General features: G+C 50.2%; 1 protein-coding gene across 2 annotated transcripts in view; it reads right to left on the bottom strand.

Annotated features, from left to right (window-relative positions):
* FRMPD1 (FERM and PDZ domain containing 1) overlaps positions 1-21,374 on the bottom strand; it is a 184,000-nt gene that overhangs the window by 21,653 nt on the left and 140,973 nt on the right. For both annotated transcript variants that reach the window (XM_017350594.4, XM_051843909.3), the window contains 5 exons: positions 15,333-15,490; positions 14,403-14,505; positions 11,183-11,228; positions 5,941-6,048; positions 2,301-2,396 (listed from right to left, as the gene is read on the bottom strand). In XM_017350594.4, the coding sequence (XP_017206083.3) occupies positions 2,301-2,396; positions 5,941-6,048; positions 11,183-11,228; positions 14,403-14,505; positions 15,333-15,490 (511 nt within the window). The remainder of the gene's footprint in view (positions 1-2,300; positions 2,397-5,940; positions 6,049-11,182; positions 11,229-14,402; positions 14,506-15,332; positions 15,491-21,374) is intronic.

Here is a 21,374-nt window from a genome sequence, read left to right as displayed (position 1 = left end):
ACCACAGGTGTCAGCTCCACCCCATCCTAATGGGATGCACTGCTCCTGCTTCCCTGCCCACCCTCCGGCAAAGTTTTAAAAGGACCTGTTCCTGAACACGTGGCTCTCTTTGTCTCCTGACCTCTCTGTCTCTCTGTCTATCTCTGTCTCTCTCTCTTACACTCTCTTCTCCCTCTTTTCCTTCTTCGCCCCTTCCCTCTGGTCTGTCGGGTTCCCCCCAGTGAACTCTTTCCCGTACTCTGGTGTTTGGTGTTTTGTGGTGGCCTCACACCACCCCCAAGGGAGACTTGAATTGACTTTCAGCCTCCTGGCTCTGGGCTGGCACAGCACTGGCTGTTATTTGGCAGTGATGGAGTAGATGGGAGATCTCTGTCTCTATTTCTCTGCCTTTCAAATAAATAAAATAAAATAATTACAAAAAAATCCACTTCTCCGCCCGCTCACTACTCTGGCCTTGGGATGTCCTGTGCACAGAGGATTCATGCAGCTTCTCCTGAACCATGCCGAGGTCCCCATGGGGTAGGGCATTTGCAACAGCGCTAGGAATTGCCACAGGAAGGGGCCAGAGGGAACCCTGCGCTGTGCGTGTGTACTGTGCGTGTGCATGCGTGTGTAAATGTACACATGTGCATGCAGGCGTGTGTCTTGGTCACTGTCACAGCAGCACTGGCCCTCCAGAACCTGCTCTCTCCTCAGCATCAGAGGCGCTGGGCCCGAGGTTTTCTCTCACCATTCACCCCCATTCAGGAATGGCGAGCGCCATCCCTGTAGGTGTGTGGATGCAACCCAAGCACTGACGCCAGGCACTGGAGGCCTCCCATGACCATCCCCCCAGCCCCACTAGGAAACGCTCTGGGCTCCAGACCTGCTGGGTGATCTGCTGTTTCCTGGACGAAGCTTGCTTTGCTAGCTGTTTGCCTCAGCTCGTGTGTACCCCAGCCCCGCTGCTCAGACCCTGCCTGCCCTTGGGGAGAGTTTGGTTGCCATCAAAGCTGAGCTCAGGCCCAGCCTCTTTCCATGCCTGGCCTGGCACGTGGACAGCATGCCACAGAAGGTGTCATTGCCTTGTACACAGAGCACTTCCCTGTCCCTCTCTTTACAGCTTCTATTTCCTTCTGCCCTGGACTCTAGGGAACTCCAAGGCTGTGCCTCCTCCCTCCCTGGCCCACAAGCTCCTCCCCTTTACTGAGCATGGGAGCTCCTCTCAGAGCAGCTCCAATGAGGAGCTCCTTGTAGGAGTGGAACAGACTTCAGTGCAGAATGGGATAGCAGGGGTGCTATCCTCATGTCAAAATTTAAATCAACAAAAATAGTGTTTCATTTGGCTGGGGCATGTATACTGATTTTTTTCTTGTACCGTGCTTCCTACCAGCTTGCTACCCAGGGTCACGCTCTTAGGAAGTTCAGAATCTTGGGATGGGGCTTGGATGACAAGAAATCTGGAGAGAGCAGCGCTGTGGCAAAGTGGATTAAACTGCCATCTGCAGTGCCAGTATCCCATATGGGCGCCGGTTCAAGTCCTAGTTGCTCCACTTCCAATCCAGCTCCCTGCTACTGTGCCTGGGAAAGCAGTGGAAGATGGCCCAAGTGCTTGGGCCCCTATACCCAAGTGGGAGACCCAGAGGAGGCTTCTGCCCGGATGCCCTGCCTGGGCTTTTATTTGTGCCAGTGTTTTGGCTGATAGATGGGGTCAGACGGGAGGCAGGGGAGCCTGATGGTTAGGAGTGAAGGCTTGGGAGTTTTAACATGACCTTGGGCACTTCACCTCTCTGAGTCCTGCAAGCTGGTGACAAAAATGTAGCTTGGGGGCTACATTGTGGCATGGTAGGTTAAGTCACTGCCTGTGACACTGGTACCCCATATGGACGCCTGATCATGTCCCAGCTGCTCCACTTCCAAGCCAGCTCTTTGCTAATGGCCTGGGAAAGCAGCAGAAGATGATCCAAATGCTTGGGCTCCTGCACCCATGTGGGAGACCTGGAAGAAGTTCCTGGCTCCTGGCTTTGGCCTGGCCCAGCCCTGACTGTTGTGAGCACCTAGAGAGTGAATCAGCAGATGGAAAATCAATCTCTTTCTTTCCTTTTCTCTGTAACTCTTTCAAATAAGTAAAAGAAATCTCCATTAAAAAACCAGCTTGCTGAGAGGTTGCACCATTAGCTGAGATAACAATGCCTGGCTTACTGCAGGTGCACAGGCCATGCTGGTTGTGAGACCACCAAGGCAGAAGCACCGTGAGATGCCTGGGGGTCCAAGAGCCATCACGTTGTCCTGGGAAAGAGGTTCAAGTGCACCCTTAGTACCTTCACTGTTGTGTTGGCCTCAAACTTGAACGCTTTGGTCTGTCCGTTCTCCAGGTACAGCTTAAGCACATTGGGCATGCACAGCAGAGAATTACCCTGGAAAACACAAGAGTGGTGTTGTGTCCCTGTCATACCCTCCTCACGCAGGGTGTGACACATCCTCAGCCACCCATCCCTGCCCGGTGCAGAGAGCAGGTCCTCCCCACATCTCCCTGCTGGTTGCCAGCCTCACGGGATGCAGCTTGATGAGCCAGGTGACTGGCATGAGTGCAGTCTGAGGGCACCTGGGAGCCTCAGACCCTACCTTGGGGTCTTGGGGCGAGATCGGGGGTGGGCTGCTGGGACGCTCCTTCAGAGCCCCCCTACATTGTATTCCCTGTAGTGAAATGCCACCAAGGGGCAGGGAGATGCCTTCTCCCTCCACTCACCCCAACCATCACCCTGGATTTGAGATCTCCTAGGAGACCCTGCCACTCTTGGACTCCTGTCTGGTGACCCCATGCCAGCCCGAGACTCTCCCCTCCCCCCCAGGGCCAGCTCTCATAAAAAGTGGCCTCTGAGTGATGAGCTGCAAACATAAAGGGCCCCCGGGGCTGGTGCCCTCCAGACCAGAGATTCTAGAGCCCCTCGGGATTTAATCTGGAACAGCCGCCGGCACCCATCTCTATGAGGAGTGCAGCTATCAAGCCCACCTGGGCGAGAGGGTCACCGCCTTCTTTCAAAGTCACCTTACAGGGGCAGGTGTTCAGTTCAGCAGTGTAGATGCACCCCTCCTCCCCACACTGGAGCACCTAGGTCTGATCCCCAGCTCTGCTCCTGACTCCAGCTTCCTGCTAATGCAGATTACGGGAGGTAGTGGTGATGGCTCAAAAACTGGGTTCTGGCCACCCTCGTGGGAGATTTGGATTGAGTTCCTGGCTCCTGGCTTTGACTCAGCCCAGCCTCAGCCTTGCAGGCATTTGGGGAGTGAACCAGCAGACAGGAGTACATGTTCTCTCTTTGTGTTTCTGCCTCTCAAAGCAATATTAAAACAAACAAAAGCTTACAGACTTTTCAGATACGAATCCTAAATCTTTCTAAATATAAGGGCATTTCTATCTTTTTTTAAGAAAAAAATATTTATTATTCATCTGAAGGAGATTGACAGAGAGATCTTCCACCTGCTGGTTCACTCCTCAAATGCCTGCAACAGACAGGGCTGAGCCAGGCTGAAGCCAGGAGTCAGGAGCTCCATCCGAGTCTCCTTGTGGGTGACAAGGATACCTGAACCTTCCTCTGTGGCCTCCCAGGCCCATTAGCAGGAAGCTGAACTGGAAGTGGAGGAGCCAGGATGCGGGTGTCCCAAGCAGCAGCTTAACCAGCTGTGCTGCTGTGCCAGTTCTTCCAAGCAAGATTCACGGTCATCACTCTGCGTAACTGTCTTTTAAAAAAGCCACAGTACTTGCATGGAGGAAAAGGGAATGTGTTCGTATTCCGGTGCCTTTTCCCACTCAGTCAGGATGAGGGACCGCCAACTGCTTGTCCTGCTGTTACCTCACTTCTCGGGCTTTGGGTGTGTGGGTGTTAATTTCTGGATTTCCCAAGTGGTAGTTTTTTCCTCCTTGGTTCTTTATTATTTATTATTTAAAAGAGTTACCCAAAATAGCCATAACAATGTCACACAACCACCACCATTCCCTTGTCGCCAAGGTTTTTCATCTATCTATATGTATCTCCATACATACATGTGTGTGTATATATATATATAGTCTTAAAGAAAATTGTAATAATAGAACATGCACAATTCTGTGTTTATTGTTTACCTAGTACATATTTCACACCCAATTTTTATGTGTGCTTAATGTTTGAATTTTAATGACTTTAAAATATTCTATCGAGTTGAAATATCAAAAATTATTTAACCATCCCTCTGCCCTAGGCATTTAGCATTTTTTCATCTTTTGGATATTTTAAATATTGGTACTATAGGTATCTTTAAATATATGGATTTTGCATTTAAATTATTTTATATACTAAATTAACAGGACTGCAATCCCTGGGATACTTTCTATTGAAATCATTAAGTTTTGATTTTTCTTGCACTTAAAAAAGTTTAAACCAATTTCCAAAGCTACTGCTTAGTGCCAGAGCATAGTTATTTTCTCAGCAATAAGGACTTATCTTCTAAGCTCATTTAAGGACAAATGGTCAATTCCTAATATTCTCCTCTGCGTTTCTTTAACTGTGAGAAAAAGTTAAACATATTTCAAATGTTGTCCTACTATTTCAGATTCTTCTAGAGTGACTGTGCAACCCTGAGGCAGTCTTACATGTTCAAGGGGAAAAGTTTAGCAACCAGCTTTACCACCTTTAAACACTGGCCAGGAGGTAGAGACCCAGTAACCAACTCCCTCTGGTCTCGTTGTCTCAGTCTTGTGGGGCTGACGGAGACTCACAGACCCCCTTGGGGCCCAAACCTGCAAGACTTCCCAGAGACACCTTTTCAGAACCTAGTTCCTCTGAACTCCTGGGTCCCATGAGAGCTCTGAACCAGCTTTGTAGCTTGTCCTTGTCTGGCCTTCTCAGCCTGGACTCCCGTGACCATGGGGTGGTCATGGTCATTTTAACAAACCATCATCCGTGTGGCCTGGCCCCCAGCTGCGGTGCCCTTGCCCTCTGCCTGCCCTACTAGCTGGTTCTCACTCCCACTGCTGCTCTCCACTCCTACCACTCCAGTGCAACACTCTTAAAAGCACACGTTGAACACAAACGCAACTTGCTAAAGAGGTTCAATCCCATCTACTTACACAAATGTGGACACAGAGAGACCCTGGGTCTTGCTGACTTACCTCATTTCAAGTCTTTTCTGATTAATTAATGCGTTAGCATTCCCACTGGTCTCTTTCGGAACAAATCCACCTTTCTCAAGTCTAACTGAGGTGTGCTCTGTTAAGTAGCATGACAGGTAGAAAATAAGGGCTGATGGATTTGGACAAGGTCACTTGGATCTTTTGCTAAAATGGCCCTCACCCCCCATTTGCTGGTCTCCATAGCTAGAAGGCCAGATACGGATGAGTTCTGACCTAACAGTTTCAAAATCCAATAATTGTTGAACTCAGAATGGACATAGACTAGGCTCTGGTATGTTCTTCTATGTGATCTCAAAAGCTAATATTGTCAATCTTTCTAGGTCCTTATTTCTTCTTTTGTTAAAGGACCTCCCTTGAGGGGTACTGTGATGACCAGGGATTATGTACACAGAAAGTTTAGGTCATGTAACAGAGTTGGAATAGATGATGGTCTCTTAAAAAGCCATCCTTATCACAACCACTGTTATTATTGATACTCATTATTATTGATATTGCTATTCAGAGGGAATAGTAAGTTTGAATGTTCATAATGAAAAGTCAACTATTGGAGTATGTTGGGCCATACCCAGGTCTTCTCTCCACATCCCCACATAGAGCCCGGAGCCCCCACCGGCATCCCCTGTGCGGGGCCTGCAGGTGTCTTACTGACAAGGAACACAAGGCCTCTCACAAACGCATTGCCCTCCCTCTGCATCCTCCCTGCTCTGCGGAATCCCAGGGCTTCGGGGAATTACAGGCCAGAAGGCAGCTCCCAGCTCAAGCGTCACTCAGGCCCCTGACTGCCGGCGCACCTGGCTGTGTCCACTGACGAGCACCTCCTCCGCGAAGTGCACCTTCACGGGGTTGGTCTTCAGCCTGGCTCTCTTCTCCTCGGTCAGGAAGGAGGACTTGGGGACTCCCTGAAAAACAGCAGCACGGCACATTCTACGACAGCGCTTGCAGAAAAGCCATGTGTAGCTTCTCATTTCTTGGAAACAAAAACACAAACTTGACAGCTGTTGCAGAATCCGTTAAAACCCCCAGGAAAAGATGACATCCCGTTAAATATTTCTTTTCATCAAATCCCAGCCCAGACAGTGTCCTCATGCATCCGAGAACAGCTGGCGATTCCATATGGCAGTCAAATGGCTGTGCTGTGATGAAGACAAGAGAGCAGGACTGGGAGCGAGGAGATCAGAACCCAAGTTCTGCTTCCCAACAGTTGTGAGAACCACCTCGACCACAGATTCTTATGAAAGAAAACGTGAGTGAGTGAGTGAGTGTGTGTGTGTAATACAAAACAGTACAACTGTGTGGGACTACGGCCAAGTCCTTGCCTCTCTCTGGCCTTCAGCTTCCCCTAGTTCTGATCCCTGTGTTTATCCTTCATCCCTGTTGGCCCTGTCCTCTCTTTCCCCACAGGTATAGAGACTCATCTCAGGTTGATAGGAGTATACGGTGAGGCTTGAACTACACTGTATCAGGCCAAATGGTGACACCTGGTGAAGAGCATTTTACATGATCTGGACCAACAGGACGTGATCTTGCAGGATGAATCCTCACACACTATTTCCTGGCCTAGCATCCCATGCTCCCCTGGTCTGGACAGTCCTTTAGGTCAGTGTCTACGATGTTTACATGTATAAGGGTCCCAGGATGCAGCTCTGGGCCACGTTCTGGGTGGCTGAGGGAGAGGTACTTAACAGCAATCAGAGAAGCTCCTGGAAACGATGCTCACAGACTCGGATATCAACAGACCGACACCACGAAACATAGGAAATGGAAGACGAGCCTGCTATTTTAATGCAAGAAGATACACATGGTCTTATGGGTAACTAGAACATTAATGCAACAAGACTCACATCCCTGATTCGGCATCTCAAAAATGCAATTTACTTTGAAATAAACAAATGAAAATTCAGGAAAAGGAAAAGGGGAATTGGCAATATTCCCAGAGAAGTATACCTGTAGAAGTTACTGATCTTCCGACCAGAAGGATAAAAGGACTAAGGGAAAGAGAAGCTTACAATCTGAAAATTACTGATGAGACTATCAGACTGCTCAGAATAAATTCAAGTTTCCTACACCGGGTGAATCTGTAGGACTCACAGACATAACACATGTAACAGTTGCCATCATCCACGTGGAACAGAGAATGGAAAAAATGTTAGGATGGTCAACTACCAAATTTCACAGAAAATGAATATGGGAGATTCAGGAAAATCTATACTGGCAAGCTTGTCATTGATTCTTGGCAAAATCCAAGATAAGAGATGATCAGAGAGCTTTTAGGTACTGATCTGATAACCACCAAGGAGTCACCAAGAACAAGTCCGAGCCAACAACGTTCATTTTTCTTCTGAAGACAGAACTCCAGATCGGTAGGCCAGGGTCCTGTGGATATGGCAGTAGTCTTTCATTCTTGCAAAGCATTTGACTAGGTCTCCTGCAATCCCCCCTGTGGAGAAGGCCAGATGCAGAGCCACTGGGTGGATTCCGAACTCGCTGACCTACACTCAAAATGGTTCTGACTTCTAACTAAGCAACTCACCTCCCTGTGGCCCATCCCTGATGTTAGCAATGCCTTGGATGAGTCAGAGAAGTGAATTTACCAAACGCATGATTGACATGGAATGGCAAGGTTGTCAGCAGATCTCACGCAGCAGAAGCTGGGAGGAAATGTCAAGGAATTGGGAATGTCAAAGAGGGTGCCCAGAGAACCTCACAATCAGGGAAGCTTTAGAAACCAAAGGGCTGGAAAATCGCCAGGAACACGGGGGTGGGGACGGTAGATAGAGGGACTCAGGACTGTCAAGAGCTGAAGGAAACAGGGTGAAGTCATCAGTCAGGGCTGCAAGTTCAACCATCACCACCCTAAAGGCTTGAGGAAAGGAGAGATCCGGGGACAGAATGAAGGAGAGCTGCAGAGAGAAACCACTGTTGTCTCTCACCCTGGGGACAGCAGTCCTGGCAGAGCAAGCCCAGAGCTGGGTCATGCTGTTGAAAGTCAACTGACCAGGAGCTGGGAAGAGCAGGCTCCCTGCTAAGTGTGGAGGATGACTACCGCTGACAGCTGCACACACAGGCTCCTCAGCTCCACGACTCCCTGACCATGAACTCTCACTGTGCCAGAATGGCGGGCCAACGCAACATGATTTCATGGGGATTCACGTAAAGGGTGGCCCTGAGGATCAAAGACATCAATTGCACAGCGTGGGACCTGGGCGGGCCCCGGCTCGGAAGCTGTTCATTTGAAAACTAGCTCAGTATTTCCTTGGCCACAAGTCTCAGCCAAGCCTGATCCCATGTGTGTGAGTGGGCCTGCGAGGCTGCGAGGTGTTCACCCTTCCTGGCGTCCCCAGCGCTCTGCACACGCACCCTCCCTTTCCTGTGCCGTGGGTGCTAGGTGGCCGTCGTTGGAACCAGGTGCCTTTCCAGGTGTCACCACTGGAGAGAATCACCGTGAGCTTGCACCCGGTGCAGAAGGCTATCAGGGAAGTGAGGATTTAGAGAAAGGCGTCGGCGGGAACAGGTGATTCACCAGGCAGTTAGCCTGGAGAAGAGACGGCTGCACTTCTCAGCCGCTGGAGAGCTGGTTCATTCAAGGGAGACTTGCTCTGAGCCAGGACTAGCCAGGAGGAGTCACGGGAAAGAAGGGCCTCTTATTCTTGGAACCACCCAACCATGAAAGTGGCTGCTTTGAGAAAGAATAGGTTCTCTGTCCCAGGAATCCCCAATGCCCCAGCCCCCCTGGGGCTCCTACACTCTGACACCTGCTACCCATGTACCCTGGCATCCAGAACGCACTGCAAGCCACCACCGAAGTCTGCAGGAGCCATCTAATATCTTACTTACAGGGGAGGAGCTCCCCGTTATTCCAGGACTTCTGAGCTCTCCCTGAGTTCTAAGTTAATTCATCAGGCAGCAGCAGAACTCAGATGACCACCATTTCTTTGTACGTGTTTTTACTGAACTAAGAGTTAGCACTTGAAAGGTCATGAAAAGGAGGCCAGCATCGTGAGTTGCATTGAGCCACTGCTTGTGACATCGGCATCCCATATGGGAGTGCTGGTTTGAGTCCTGGTTACTCCACTTCCCATCCAGCTCCCTAACGTGCCTGGGCCCTTGTTACCCACGTGTGAGACCCAGATGGAGTTCCAGGCAATTGGTTTTGGTCTGAACCAATATCAATATGGGACACTGTGGCCATTTGGGGAATGAACCAGCAGACGAAGATTCATTCTCTCTCCCTCTCTGCCTCTCTCTCTTTCAAATAAAAAAATAAATCTTTAAAAAATATGACTTTTCAAAAAGGGCATTAAAAGGAACAAGTTGGAAAACAGTTGTTATACAGCAATATGTATTATCCCTTGAAGAATAAAACTGAACCCTATACATACACAATGTGTATATACATATTTTTATAGATGTGATGTTTGTATGAATCTGAATAAGCCTGAAGGAATAACCAGGCTAGAAACATTAATTATCTTGTGGAATGGGATTTGGGAGAGGAATTAGCAATCTTTTCTTCTTTCATTGTTTCATTGTTTAATTTGTTACTAGAAACATCTCTTAGTTTTGTTATTATTAAAAAATCTAATAAATAAAAATTGAAATCCATAAAAAGGAACTAGCTCTTAGATTTACCAGTGTAACAACTTCTCTGTTTTCCAAAACATCACTTATGTCCTAATTTTTATTACTTTATTCTGTCTTACATTTGTCTTCTTAGTCTTATCTTCCAACTTCTTGCACCGAATATTTCCTTATTAAATATAAAAACTCTTAGGCTATGAATTTTTCTCTGAGTATAACATCAGCTACACATATTAACTTTTAAGAAGTAGAGTCCTAATTTTTAATTATTTCCTAAATAGTTCATAATGGTAGTTTTTCTTTTCCACTTGACTCTATCTTTACTTAGGAAATTGCATTTTTACTTTCGAATGGCTGGATGGTTTTAATTAAATTTTTGATAGTTAATAGGTTCTGTTTTATTATAAATTCGGGAAAAAGGATCTTTATGGTTTTGTACTGGGGGAGAATTTATTGAATTTTCTTGGTGGCCTGGTATATGGTCAATTAGATTATATTATTAAATGCATTATTAACATTTTCTAAGCTCCTAATTTTGTGTTTAGTCTATTCATGGCCAAGGCTAGGAGGTGTGTGTTTGAAACCTCTCACAACAAGAAGCATCAGTCCCTTGTCCTCTTAGACAGACTTCTTCCTGTAAGGATGCAAGGCTCCTTGGCCCATGGTGGCTTAGGATTGCTATTTCCTTCCCAGGCGCATGGCTGTCACACCTTGCTCCTGGTGAACCTCAGGCTCCAACCCCTCCTGACAACCCATTAGACAGCCGAGGCAGTTACTGTCATCACCATGGTGTTACGAGAGTGGGAACGGACACAAAGCGACAGCCCTCAGACCTGTCATGGAACTCCTAGCTGGGTGCCCATCTCAGTGTCCTGCTCTCTGCATGCTCAGAATTTTGTCTTCTTCCTGGACTGCAGACCTTGAGGCCTGGCCGCACCTGTTTCTGCCACAGCACCTATGCCCGGAGGTTGGTCCGTATGCACCCCCTGTCCGGAAGCTGTCACTCTCTGCCCTCTGCCCTTCCTGCTTCTTTTCTAAAGGACACCTTCTGGGGGCACAGGGTCTTGGGGCCCAGAAGGGTGAGACTAACATTTAGGACATAGAGATTTACCGGCCCGGCACTGTGGTGCAGTAGGCTAATCCTCTGCCTGCAGCACCGGCATCCTATATGGCACCAGTTCAAGTCCCGGCTGCTTCACTTCCCATCCAGCTCTCTGCTATGGCCTGGGAAAGCATTAGAAGATGGTCCAAGTCCTTGGGCCCCTGCACCCACATGGGAGACTCAGAAGAAGCTCCTGGTTCCTGGCTTCAGATTGGCTCAGCTCCAGCCATTACAGCCATTTGGAGAGTGAACCAGCAGATGGAAGACCTCTCTCTCTGTCTCTCCCTCTCACTGTCTGTAACTCTACCTCTCAAATAAATAACTAAATCTTAAAAAAAAAAGGAAAGATTTACCGACGTGCAGCGAACAACCGTGATGCAGAGAGAATCTTCAGCTTCCCTGGGGAAAAATAAAAAGAACACAAAGACATTTAGTCCTCTGTGTGATGTGTGTGCATGCATATCTGTGTGCGTGAGGACCAAAGTGACCTGCAGACTTCTTGTCCAGCTTCTTAGGCTCAGCCGGCCTGAGGGCAGCGGGAAAAGCAGAGACGCACAGGAACCCTGGCTGGCCCACAGCCTGCGCCCTCCACGGGGGCTTCCCAGACCCCTCCTCCCCGACCTACCCGGGACCAGCCACCACCAGACTGAGCCATCTCACTCGGTGGAGGACTCAGCCAGGGGATACTGGCTAGGTTTATGTTCACAAAAGATTTTAAAGAGAAAATGCAGCAATAATCGAGATAGGTTGTCATTTCAGAAAACCAAGGCTAAACATCTCATTCCATGTGGGTGCCAGCTCGAGTCCTGGCTGCTCCACTTCCAATCCAGATTCCTGCTGATGGCCTGGGAAAGCAGCAGAGGACGTCCCAAGCACTTGGGTCCCTGCACCCATGTGGAAGACCTGGAAGAAGCTCCTGGCTCCTGGCTTCAGCCTGGCCCAGTCCTGGCCATTGCAGCCATTTGGGGAGTGAACCAGTGATCTCTCTCTCTCTCTCTCTTTCTCCTTTTTCTGTAATTCTGATTTATAAATAAATAAAATAATTTTTTAAAGATTTGTTTTATTTATTTGAAGGACAGAGTTATAGGTAGAGGTAGAGAGAGAGAGAGAGAGAGAGATTGATTCTATCCATTGGTTCACCCACCAGATAGCTGCAACGGCCAGAGCTAAGCTGATCCAAAGCCAGGCTCTTCTTCCAGATCTCCCAGCTGGGTGCAGGAGCCCAAGCACTTGGGCCATCTTCTACTGCTTTCCCAGGCCATCAGCAGAGAGCTAGATCAGAAGAGGAGCAGCCAGGACACAAACCAGCACCCCTGGCACCCATGTGGGAGACCCAGTTGGAGTTCCTGGTTCCTATCTTCAACCTGGCTCAGCCTGCTGCAGCAATCCAGGGAGTGAACCACTGGATAGAAAATCTCTCCCTCTCTCTGTCTCCTCCTCTCTCTTTATAACTCTGCCTTTCAAATAAATAAATCTTTTTAAAAAATAACATAGGCTCCTTTTAGGCACTGGGAACTCAACCAAAAATAAACAAACAATCTTGGTCCTCTCACACACACGTGGCCACAGGCACAGGTGCCTGCATGGCTACACGCCCTGCTCAGAGGCCTGCAGGCTTGCCCTTCTGGGAGATGGCAACGCCACTCGCCGTGTTGGGTTGGGGACCCTCATCCGGGCTGCACTTCCCAGAACTTTTCCCAAGGCCCAGTGAGCTGCTCAACACCCCTACCTCTATCCTGTGGCTCCTGCTCATCCTTGAACAGGGTCCCCTTCTCCTTCATCCTTGTGGGCCAAATTCTACCCAGCACTAAACTCACAGCTGAAACACCTCTGGGTCTGTCTCTGCTCCATCAAACAATGACTTCCTCCCGAGCTGGAGGGAACCTCAGCTTTCCAGGGCATCTCCCTGCTGCTTCAGCTACAGTGTCTGCCCACAAGGGCTGAGAGTGGGTTCCTTCTGTGTTACCAGCCTCTGGACATCAGGGGAGCCCCCAGGGAGCCTGGCCTGGCAGAGGTGCTCAGTGAACAGACAGGGGCCAAAGGTACCCTAAACACTCACCTTCTGGTCAACTGCTTAAAATTGTACAACCTGTTGCTTAGTGGTCAGAGTAGGACAGTTAGCAGCAGCACTGAAAATCTAATATTCACTAGCTAGAAGGAGTCACCTTTTAGAAAAGAGCCCAATTCCTGGGAAAGCAAATTTCACAATTTCCAAAATGGTACTTCTTTCTTTTTAAGTGAAATCCTCATTCCTGGATGCCCCACCCACCCATTCAACTTGGTCTCTGGAACTCTCAAAGCGACACTGGGCTTGGCTGTAGAGATCCTACTGTCCACATTTTGACAGATTCTCTGTAAATATATATATATTTAAAGATTTGCGGAGCCAGCCTGTGGTGTAGCAAGTAAAGCTGCCACCTGCTATGCTGGCATCCACTTTCGATCCTGCTCCCTGCTAATGCACCTGGCAAGGCAGCAGGTGACGGCCCAAGTGCTTGGGCCCCTGCATCCACGTGGGAGATGCAGATGGAGTGCCTGGCTCCTGGCTTCAGCCTGGCCCAGCCCTGGCTATTGCAGCTATTTTGGGAGGGGGTGAATCAGCGGATGGAAGATCTCTCTCTCTCTCTCTCTCTCTCTCTCTCTCTCTCTCGTGTGTGTGTGTATCCCTGCAGTGATCCGGGGCTTCCTGAAAGCAGAGACTGCATCCTGCATCTCTCCATCTTCTCTTTCTCTGGTTTTGTGGTTGTTGTCTGTCATTGGGTATATGCTGCCCATGACAGATCTTCAGAAATGAATGCTAAAGTCGGCTCAGCCAACCACGAAGGGGCGCCAAGCGAGCACCGATGTATCTCCAGGCTAGCTTACACTGAACTCTGCGTCTCCCCTCAGTTTACACTGAAGTCACTGTGCACGCAAAGCCTGTGTGTGCCCGCAAAGCGTCTCACTAGTCCCCTCCCACCTGCTGACAGTCACCCCTCCACAGGAAAGCCAGGGCCTAACTCCATTTATTGCTCAACAGAGCTCCCACTGTGTGCCTGCCTTGGTCTCAGGGGATCAAGGTGCAGGGTCAAAGGGGAGGCGTTTCCACAAATCACAATGACACCAGGCAGACAGTAGGAGGCGCTCTATCAGTGACACCACACAGGCATCAACCAGGTTCCACCTGCACTAGTATCGAAGAACAGCAAAAGGGTTTCAGAAGAACAAACAGTTGTGGTGTGAATTTAGTTCCATTTTCCTACATGCCACAACAAGCCGGCAGGTCTTAGAGGGCAGGGCCTACGGCTCATGCGCAGTTACACTCCCGGAAGTGCCTCGCACAGTGTGTCTGGCATAGCAGGGGGTTGGTCCAGCACGGCGCTGTGGGCCTTCCGAGTGCTTCCACAAGCAGAGGGAAGAGAGTGATGGCCACAGCCGGCACCCAGAGAGAGGGCTGGGACTCGAACCCCAGGCTCTCCTGTGCCTCTCGGGACCCGGTCCTTCCCGGCGGCGGGGTCAGTGGCGCCCTTCCCGTGTCCCGTCTGCGCTAGGATGACCCGTGCGGCTCTGCAGGTGATGGGAGACGGCCAGTACCTGAGGATATCCACGGCTCGCTCACAGGAAAGGTCTTCGGCAGGCTCATTGTTCATTTGGAGGATCTGATCGCCCGGGAAAAGCTTGCCGTGAGCAGAGCCTCCTGTTGGGCAGAAAACAAGCGATGGTGCTCGTGCCAGGGGGGTCCGGACCCCACGAGGCACCACCATGGCGCTCTTGAAGGGCAGCCCGGGCTCGCCCCCTCCCTTCAGCCAGACCTAGGCTCAGGTGCATCATAGCCTTCCTGGTAATGAGCTAGCTATGGACACCTAGCATCCACCAAGGTCAAGGGATGTCAGGAGACTCTTCTGAGAAAGGACACTAGCAGAATCTTCTGATCAACAGAACTGGCCGGCCGGTCTGCTCCAGGCATCGCTGAAGAACTCGGGGTGTGTGTGCACACCTGTGTGTGTGTGTGTGTGTGTGTGTGTGAGCTGAAATTAATATATTTTAAGTAGTCCCAGATCTCATATCAATCCTGAGCTCCAGTGTGAAAACAAACACCCAGCTCCTCTTCTCGGCTCTGCTACAGCCCATATTTCACCAAGGCTCCAGCAGAAACAAATCGATAGCTTCTATTACTGTCTGACCAGAAAGTGTCCCCGCAAGGAGTGTGCAAAGCTCAAGGTTGGGGGGGGGGGACAGCTTAGCCAAACACTTTCACCGCCCCTGAGATTGGCCAGGGAGCTGTGGACGGGAACAGCCAAGGCCCCTGGGAGTCGGGGTTCAGAGCAGTGAGTGAGTGTGGGGGATCCCTCCCTTGCAGCACCACAGCCCAAGACAGAATCAGGTCAGAGAGGCGTGCCTTGGCTAATCCCCTGGGGTGGCGTCTTCTGCAGTTCGAGGCAGCACAGAGAGATGGGAGGAGAGGCATGGTTGTTCTCCCGACTAGAAACCAGGCTCCTGGCTCCCTCCCCAGCCAGCCCCTACCTGCCGTCACGGCCACCACTGTGAGGGGAAGGCTCTCAGAAACGTGAAATCCATAGTCCTGGAGGAGGGCATCTTTGTCTATCCTGACCGTGTGCCTCACGGGGGTGAGGGTCTGCGTTGGGGTCCCAGGGGGCCCGTCTGCAGCAGCGACTTTAGCCCTGGAAGAGAGAAAGGCAGGGCTCCGGTTGGTGGCCACAAACTGGGTCAGCCCCAAGCTGCATGGAGAAAGACAGCAGAGCTGAGCAGACAGCAGCTCTCCCCTGGAGGGGGATGAGACACAACCACTGCAGGTTAACACAGTCCCAGTATGACCAAGCGCTCTGCTCTCCAAGAGCAGGTGCAGGTGCAGTGGGCACTCAGTGCAGGGGGAGAGCAGCTTTAACTGCAGGGCAGAGGTGAGGGCATCAGGGAAGCACTTGTTACCCGGGACAGGAGGCATCTGAGTTGCACCTTGAGAGAAGCCTGGGCTCTGCCTACGCTGCCTGGGGCTTGGCACACAGCAGCCATCCAAGAACCACTGCTGAACAAATCGATGGTGGGCCTGTCTGTGCTGTAGTGGGCTGAGCCTCTGCCTGCGGCACCGGCATCCCATATGGGCACCAGTTCGAGACCCGGCTGCTCCACTTCTGATCCAGCTCTCTGCTATGGTCTGGGGAAGCAGTAGAAGATGGCCCAAGCACTTAGGACCCTGCACTTGTGGGGAAGACCGGGAAGAAGACCCTGGCTTTGGATTGGCACAGTCTGGCTGTTGTGGCCTTTTGAGGAGTGAACCAGCAGATGGAAGACCTTTCCCTCTGTCTTTCCTTTTTTGTCTTTAACCCTACCTTCAAATAAATAGATAAAAATCTTTTTTAAAAAAAATGATGGAGCGATGGACAGGACCTGCAGCAGGAGGTGTTGCTTGAACAGACTGCACAAGGGGAACACGTGGGGATTTTCCCTATAACTGTGAGGATTCCAATAGCAAATCCCAGACAGCAAGCACCCCCCACCTCTACTGAACTTTTTTCTTTTCTTTTCTTTTTCTTTTTTTTTTTTTTTAATATTCTTTCTTTGTTTGAGAGGTAGAGTTATGACAAAGAGAGGGAGAACCAGAGAGAAAGGTCTTCCATCCACTGGTTCACTCCCCAAATGGCCACAACAGCTGGAGCTGGGCTGATCCAAAGCCAGGAGCCAGGAGCTTCTTCCACGTCTCCCATGTGGGTGCAGGGGCCCAAGGACTTGGGCCATCTTTCACTGCTTTCCTAGGCCATAGCAGAGAACTGGATGGGAAGAAGAGCAGCCGGGACTCGAACCGGCACCCATATGGGATGCTGGTGCCTCACGCAGAGGCTTAGCCCACTATGCCACAGCACCGGCCTCTCCTCTATTGATCGTTAAAAATCTGTACAGGCATGTTCGAGAAGTATCTAAAAGCAGGTGAGCGGAAAGCTGTACTTTTTCCCCTCTCAGAACCACAAAACGAGTCATGAGCTATTTTTTGCGTGTCTGTGGCAAATGCTTTTTTCCCCCTAGAACGGTCAGTGGTTCTCTGCGGGGAAGGGCGAATGGCGGATGGGATGCAGTGTTTATTGTCATTATAAACAGAGCTGCGGAGGAAGAGCCCGGCCTTCAGGGCTCCACGATCAGGGCCCGTCATAGTTCTCATCCATTTACCCCGCACTGTCAGGAACTCCGCCTAATGCGACGTGCGAAGCTCAGCTGCAAATCAGCTCTGTCATCTATAATGAGCCCCCATCTCAACAAGGACCAGACACTATGAAAAAGCATCGCTGGGGCCAGCATGCATGGGACAGGTGCAGTACAAAGCCTCGCGCACACTATCTTTGGCCCTGGCTGAGAACGGACGACCTGAGCCAGCCCAAGAAGCAGAGAGGATTTCTCCAAGACAGGCCCTGGACAAGGCTGAGGGTCAGCAGAAACCTAACCAGGGTGGGAGAAACGAACAGCTGAGAACACTTCCATGAATACAACCCTCAGCTAGTCCTGACTAAGCGAAAATCTTTAAAGCCATAAAAAGGCCTTTAAAAAAGATTTACTCATTGATTTGAAAGGGAGAGTTACAGAGAGGCAGAGGGGGAGAGGGAGAGGGAGAGGGAGAGGGAGAGGGAGAGGGAGAGGGAGAGGGAGAGAGAGAGAGAGAGAGAGGTCTTCCATCCACTGATTCACTCCCCAAATGGCTGCAACGGCCGGAGCTGTGCCAATCTGAAGCCAGGAGCCAGGAGCTTCTTCCGGGTCTCCCACGTGGGTGCAGGGGCCCACTTTCTTCTTCTGCTGCTTTCTTAAGCCATGGCAGAGAGCTGGATTGAAAGTGGAGCAGCCAGGACTCGAACTGGTGCCCACATAGGATGCTGGCATGGCAGGTGGTGGCTTTGCCCGCTACGCCACAGTGCCAGCCCCAGAAAGGCCTTTCTTAACCAAAATAATATACATTGAAATCCAAAAACCAACATTTGTGTTCTTTGAAAAAAGCAACAGGGTGAGGATGCCTCAACACTACTCCCATTTAATGCAGAAAGGGAAATGCTTATAACAGGTATCAGGGGAGGAAAAGTGATAAAAGGAACAATAGGCATAAAAACATGGAAATGTAGCACATATAATTTTTTTTTAGTGGATGATGACATGTACCTAAAAAATAATGAACAAAGAGAATTTCTAGTACTAAAAAACAATTATTAGGGTTGAAGGCGAAAAACACCAAGCCATTCGTCACCTCATTAAAAACAGATTAGCTGAATGCCCATAAGGTGCCAGGCATTCTTAATGAGCTAACACTGAACATCCAGAAAATGCCAAGAAAGGCGTCAAGTACCCAAATCAGTGGTGTGTACTAATTTAATTTGGAGAGAGAATCATAACCTCGCTGAGATCAGTAAAGGAAGACACAAGTAATTGGGCAAAAGTTATGGTGGGTTCCTCATTGCACAAATACTGAAAAATGGAAATAAGTTACAAATTAAAGCATGAGCATGCTTCCAAAAGTTGATGGGTAGTGGGCTGAAAAGACAAGTTTAGGGCAGGAGTTGTGCTGCCGTTAAGCGGTGCCTGGGACCCTTGCATCCCATTTCCGAGCGCTGGTTCAAGTCCCGGCACCTCTGCTTCCATCCAGCCTCCTGCTACTGCGGCCTGGGCAGCAGAATGTGATGGTTCCAGTGCTTGGGCCCTGCCCCCAAGCTGGGAGACAGGGGTAGACCTTCTGGCTCCTGGCTTCAGCTTGGCCCAGCCCTGGCTGTTGCAGGCATGTAGAGAGTTAAGAAAACCAGATGGACCATCTGTCTCTGTTGCTCTGTTCATCGAATAGGTAAAAGTAAATAAATAAAACATTTTCTTAAAAGGTAAAGTTTTCTTTGGTGCAAAAAATGAAGTCCATTCAGGAGCTTTCCATAATAACATTTTCCATGACCTTTTTGAAGCTCTTTCATGTAATGTAAGATATGTACATAAATTTAAATTTTCTAATAGTCGCATGCAAAAAGAAATAAGTAAAATTAATTTTATAAATATGTATATTTTCCTTAACCCAAATACAAAACTCAGGTTCAAGTCCTGGCTGCTCTGCTTCCTCTCCAGATTCCTGCTAATGCACCTGGGAAAGCAGTGGGAAGTGGCCTAAGTGCTTGGGCCCCTGTACCCACATGGGAGACCCGGTGGAGTTCTAGGCTCCTAGCTTTGGCCTGGCCAAGTCTCAGCCATTGCGGCCATTTGGGGAGTGAACCAGTGGATGGAAGATTCTCTCTTTCTCACCTCTTACTTTCTCTCTGTCTCTGTCACTCTGCCTTTCAAATAAAGAAAATAAATCTAAAATATTTTTTTAAAAAAGATTTAGTTTATTTGAAAGGCAGAGTGACAGAGAGAGAGATTGATTTTCCATCTGCTCGTTCACTCCCCAAATGACTGCAATGTCAAGGGCTGGGCCAGGCCAAAGCCAGGAGCCAAGAGCTTCATCTGGGTCTCCTGTGAGGGTGGCAGGAGCCCAAGCACTTGGGCCATCTTCCACTGCTTTCCCAGGCACATTTTAGCCGGGAGCTGGATCAGAAGTGGAACAGCAGGGACGGGAACCGACACTCCTATGGAATGCCGGCATCACAGGCAACGGCTTCCCCCACTTCACCACAATGCCAGCTCTGAAAAGATGCTTTAAAATGTCCGACTCCTCAAGCCTGCCCCCGTGGGCCAGCATCCTTGGACCTCGGGCCCTGGCCAGCGTCCACCCGTTTACTCCCCTTCCCAGGCTTCACTCCGGCCCCATCTCTCCCAACACACCAGGTTCACCTCTGGGCCTCAGCTGCCCACGCGGGGGGGTGTGACATCACATCGAGCTCCAGCTCCAGCGCCACCTCTGGCTTCTCCGACTTCCTGGCTGGGCACAAGTTCCTTCCCGTCAGCTCAGGCCCTCTCAGAGCCCCAAGCACCCACCCTTCCCTGAAGACTCCCTGTTTCCACTGGTCACTCCCCTTCCTGGACAGACATTATGTTCTCTGCAAGCAGGAACCACGCTTTGTCTACCTCTAAGTGTCTCACAGCATCAAGTGAGGATCTCTGCTCGCAGGAAGCACAGGTGCCTACTGTGTGAATAAATGAACAAAATACTGTACCTATGCAGTGTGGCACCACTGATATAGTACCTCTAACACAACTAGCAAAAGGTGAAAATGCACGTAAACGACTGATAAGTAACAATTTGAATATGCGTGGCAGAGTTCAATGTCATTGTCGTCTCCATTTGCTTACTTTAATTCTTAGCTCAGCCCCGTGGCTGTTGGGTCCTGCTCGGGACTCACCTTCTTCATGTCCCAGGGCTCAGTCAATGGTACCACAAGGCCAATGCCAGTGGCTCCAGCCAGACTCTCAAGAATCGTGTTCACTGGGGCCGGCGCTGTGGCATAGTGGGTAAAACTGCCACCTGCTGGGCCGGCATCCCATATGGGTGCCAGTTTGAGTCCCAGCTGCTCCACTTTCGATCCAGCTCTCTGCTGTGGCCTGGGAAAGCAGTAGAAGATGGCCCAAGTCCTTGGGCCCCTGCACCCACATGAGAAACCCAGAAGAAGCTCCTGGCTCCTGGCTCCTGGCTTCAGATCAGCGCAGCTCCAGCCACTGCAGCCAATTGGGGAGTGAACCAGTGGATGGAAGACTTTCTCTCTCACTTTCTCTCTCTCTCTCTCTCTCCCCCCCCCCCACCTCTCCTTCTCTCTCTGTGTAACTCTGCCTTTCAAATAAATAATTAAATCTTAAAAAAAAAATTGTGGGCCGGCGCCGCGGCTCACTAGGCTAATCCTCCGCCTAGCGGCGCTGGCATACCGGGTTCTAGTCCCAGTCGGGGCGCCAGATTCTGTCCGGGTTGCCCCTCTTCCAGGCCAGCTCTCTGCTGTGGCCAGGGAGTGCAGTGGAGGATGGCCCAGGTGCTTGGGCCCTGCACCTGGCTCCTGCCATCGGATCAGCGCGGTGCACTGGCTGCAGCGTGCCGGCTGCGGCGGCCATTGGAGGGTGAACCAACAGCAAAGGAAGACCTTTCTCTCTGTCTCTCTCTCTCACTGTCCACTCTGCCTGTCAAAAAAAAAAAAAAATTGTGCTAAACTTTTTCCTGCCCTCGTCCCTCTCATCACATAACTCACAGCAGCAACACGTCTCTACAGACACCACGCCCACAGCCACCGATCTATGTGAGGCCCCCCTTGCCAGTCCTTGCTGAGAGATTGCAGCAAGAGGCCCCTAACCGGTCTCCCACTTGTCATCCTTGTCTGTCCTGAATGACACTTCATCTGGCAGCCAGGCTGAGTCTAGCAACGCAGCCCTAGTCCCACGAACAGCCTCTGCCCATTACTCCAGCCTCCGAAACTAGGACATTAGGTCTTTGTGATGTTCTTGTTCCAGCCAGATAGTCTCCTTTGAGTTCCTAAAGTGCATTGTCTTTGGATAAGCTCTTCCCTCTGCCTGGATAGCTCCCCTGCTGCCACACACACACTCTAGAGCCCACCCCCACCCCCACCGCCCTGGCCCACCTCCTCCATCTTCTGGTGGAGCTATCTCCATCTGCTTGTC

This window comes from Oryctolagus cuniculus, chromosome 1 (genome assembly GCF_051225735.1).
Source record: "Oryctolagus cuniculus isolate XC-2025 breed Fujian yellow rabbit chromosome 1, ASM5122573v1, whole genome shotgun sequence".
NCBI classification, from domain to species: Eukaryota; Metazoa; Chordata; class Mammalia; order Lagomorpha; family Leporidae; genus Oryctolagus; species Oryctolagus cuniculus.
Note: the sequence above shows the minus strand (reverse complement) of the source record. Positions and strands in the feature narration are given on the sequence as shown.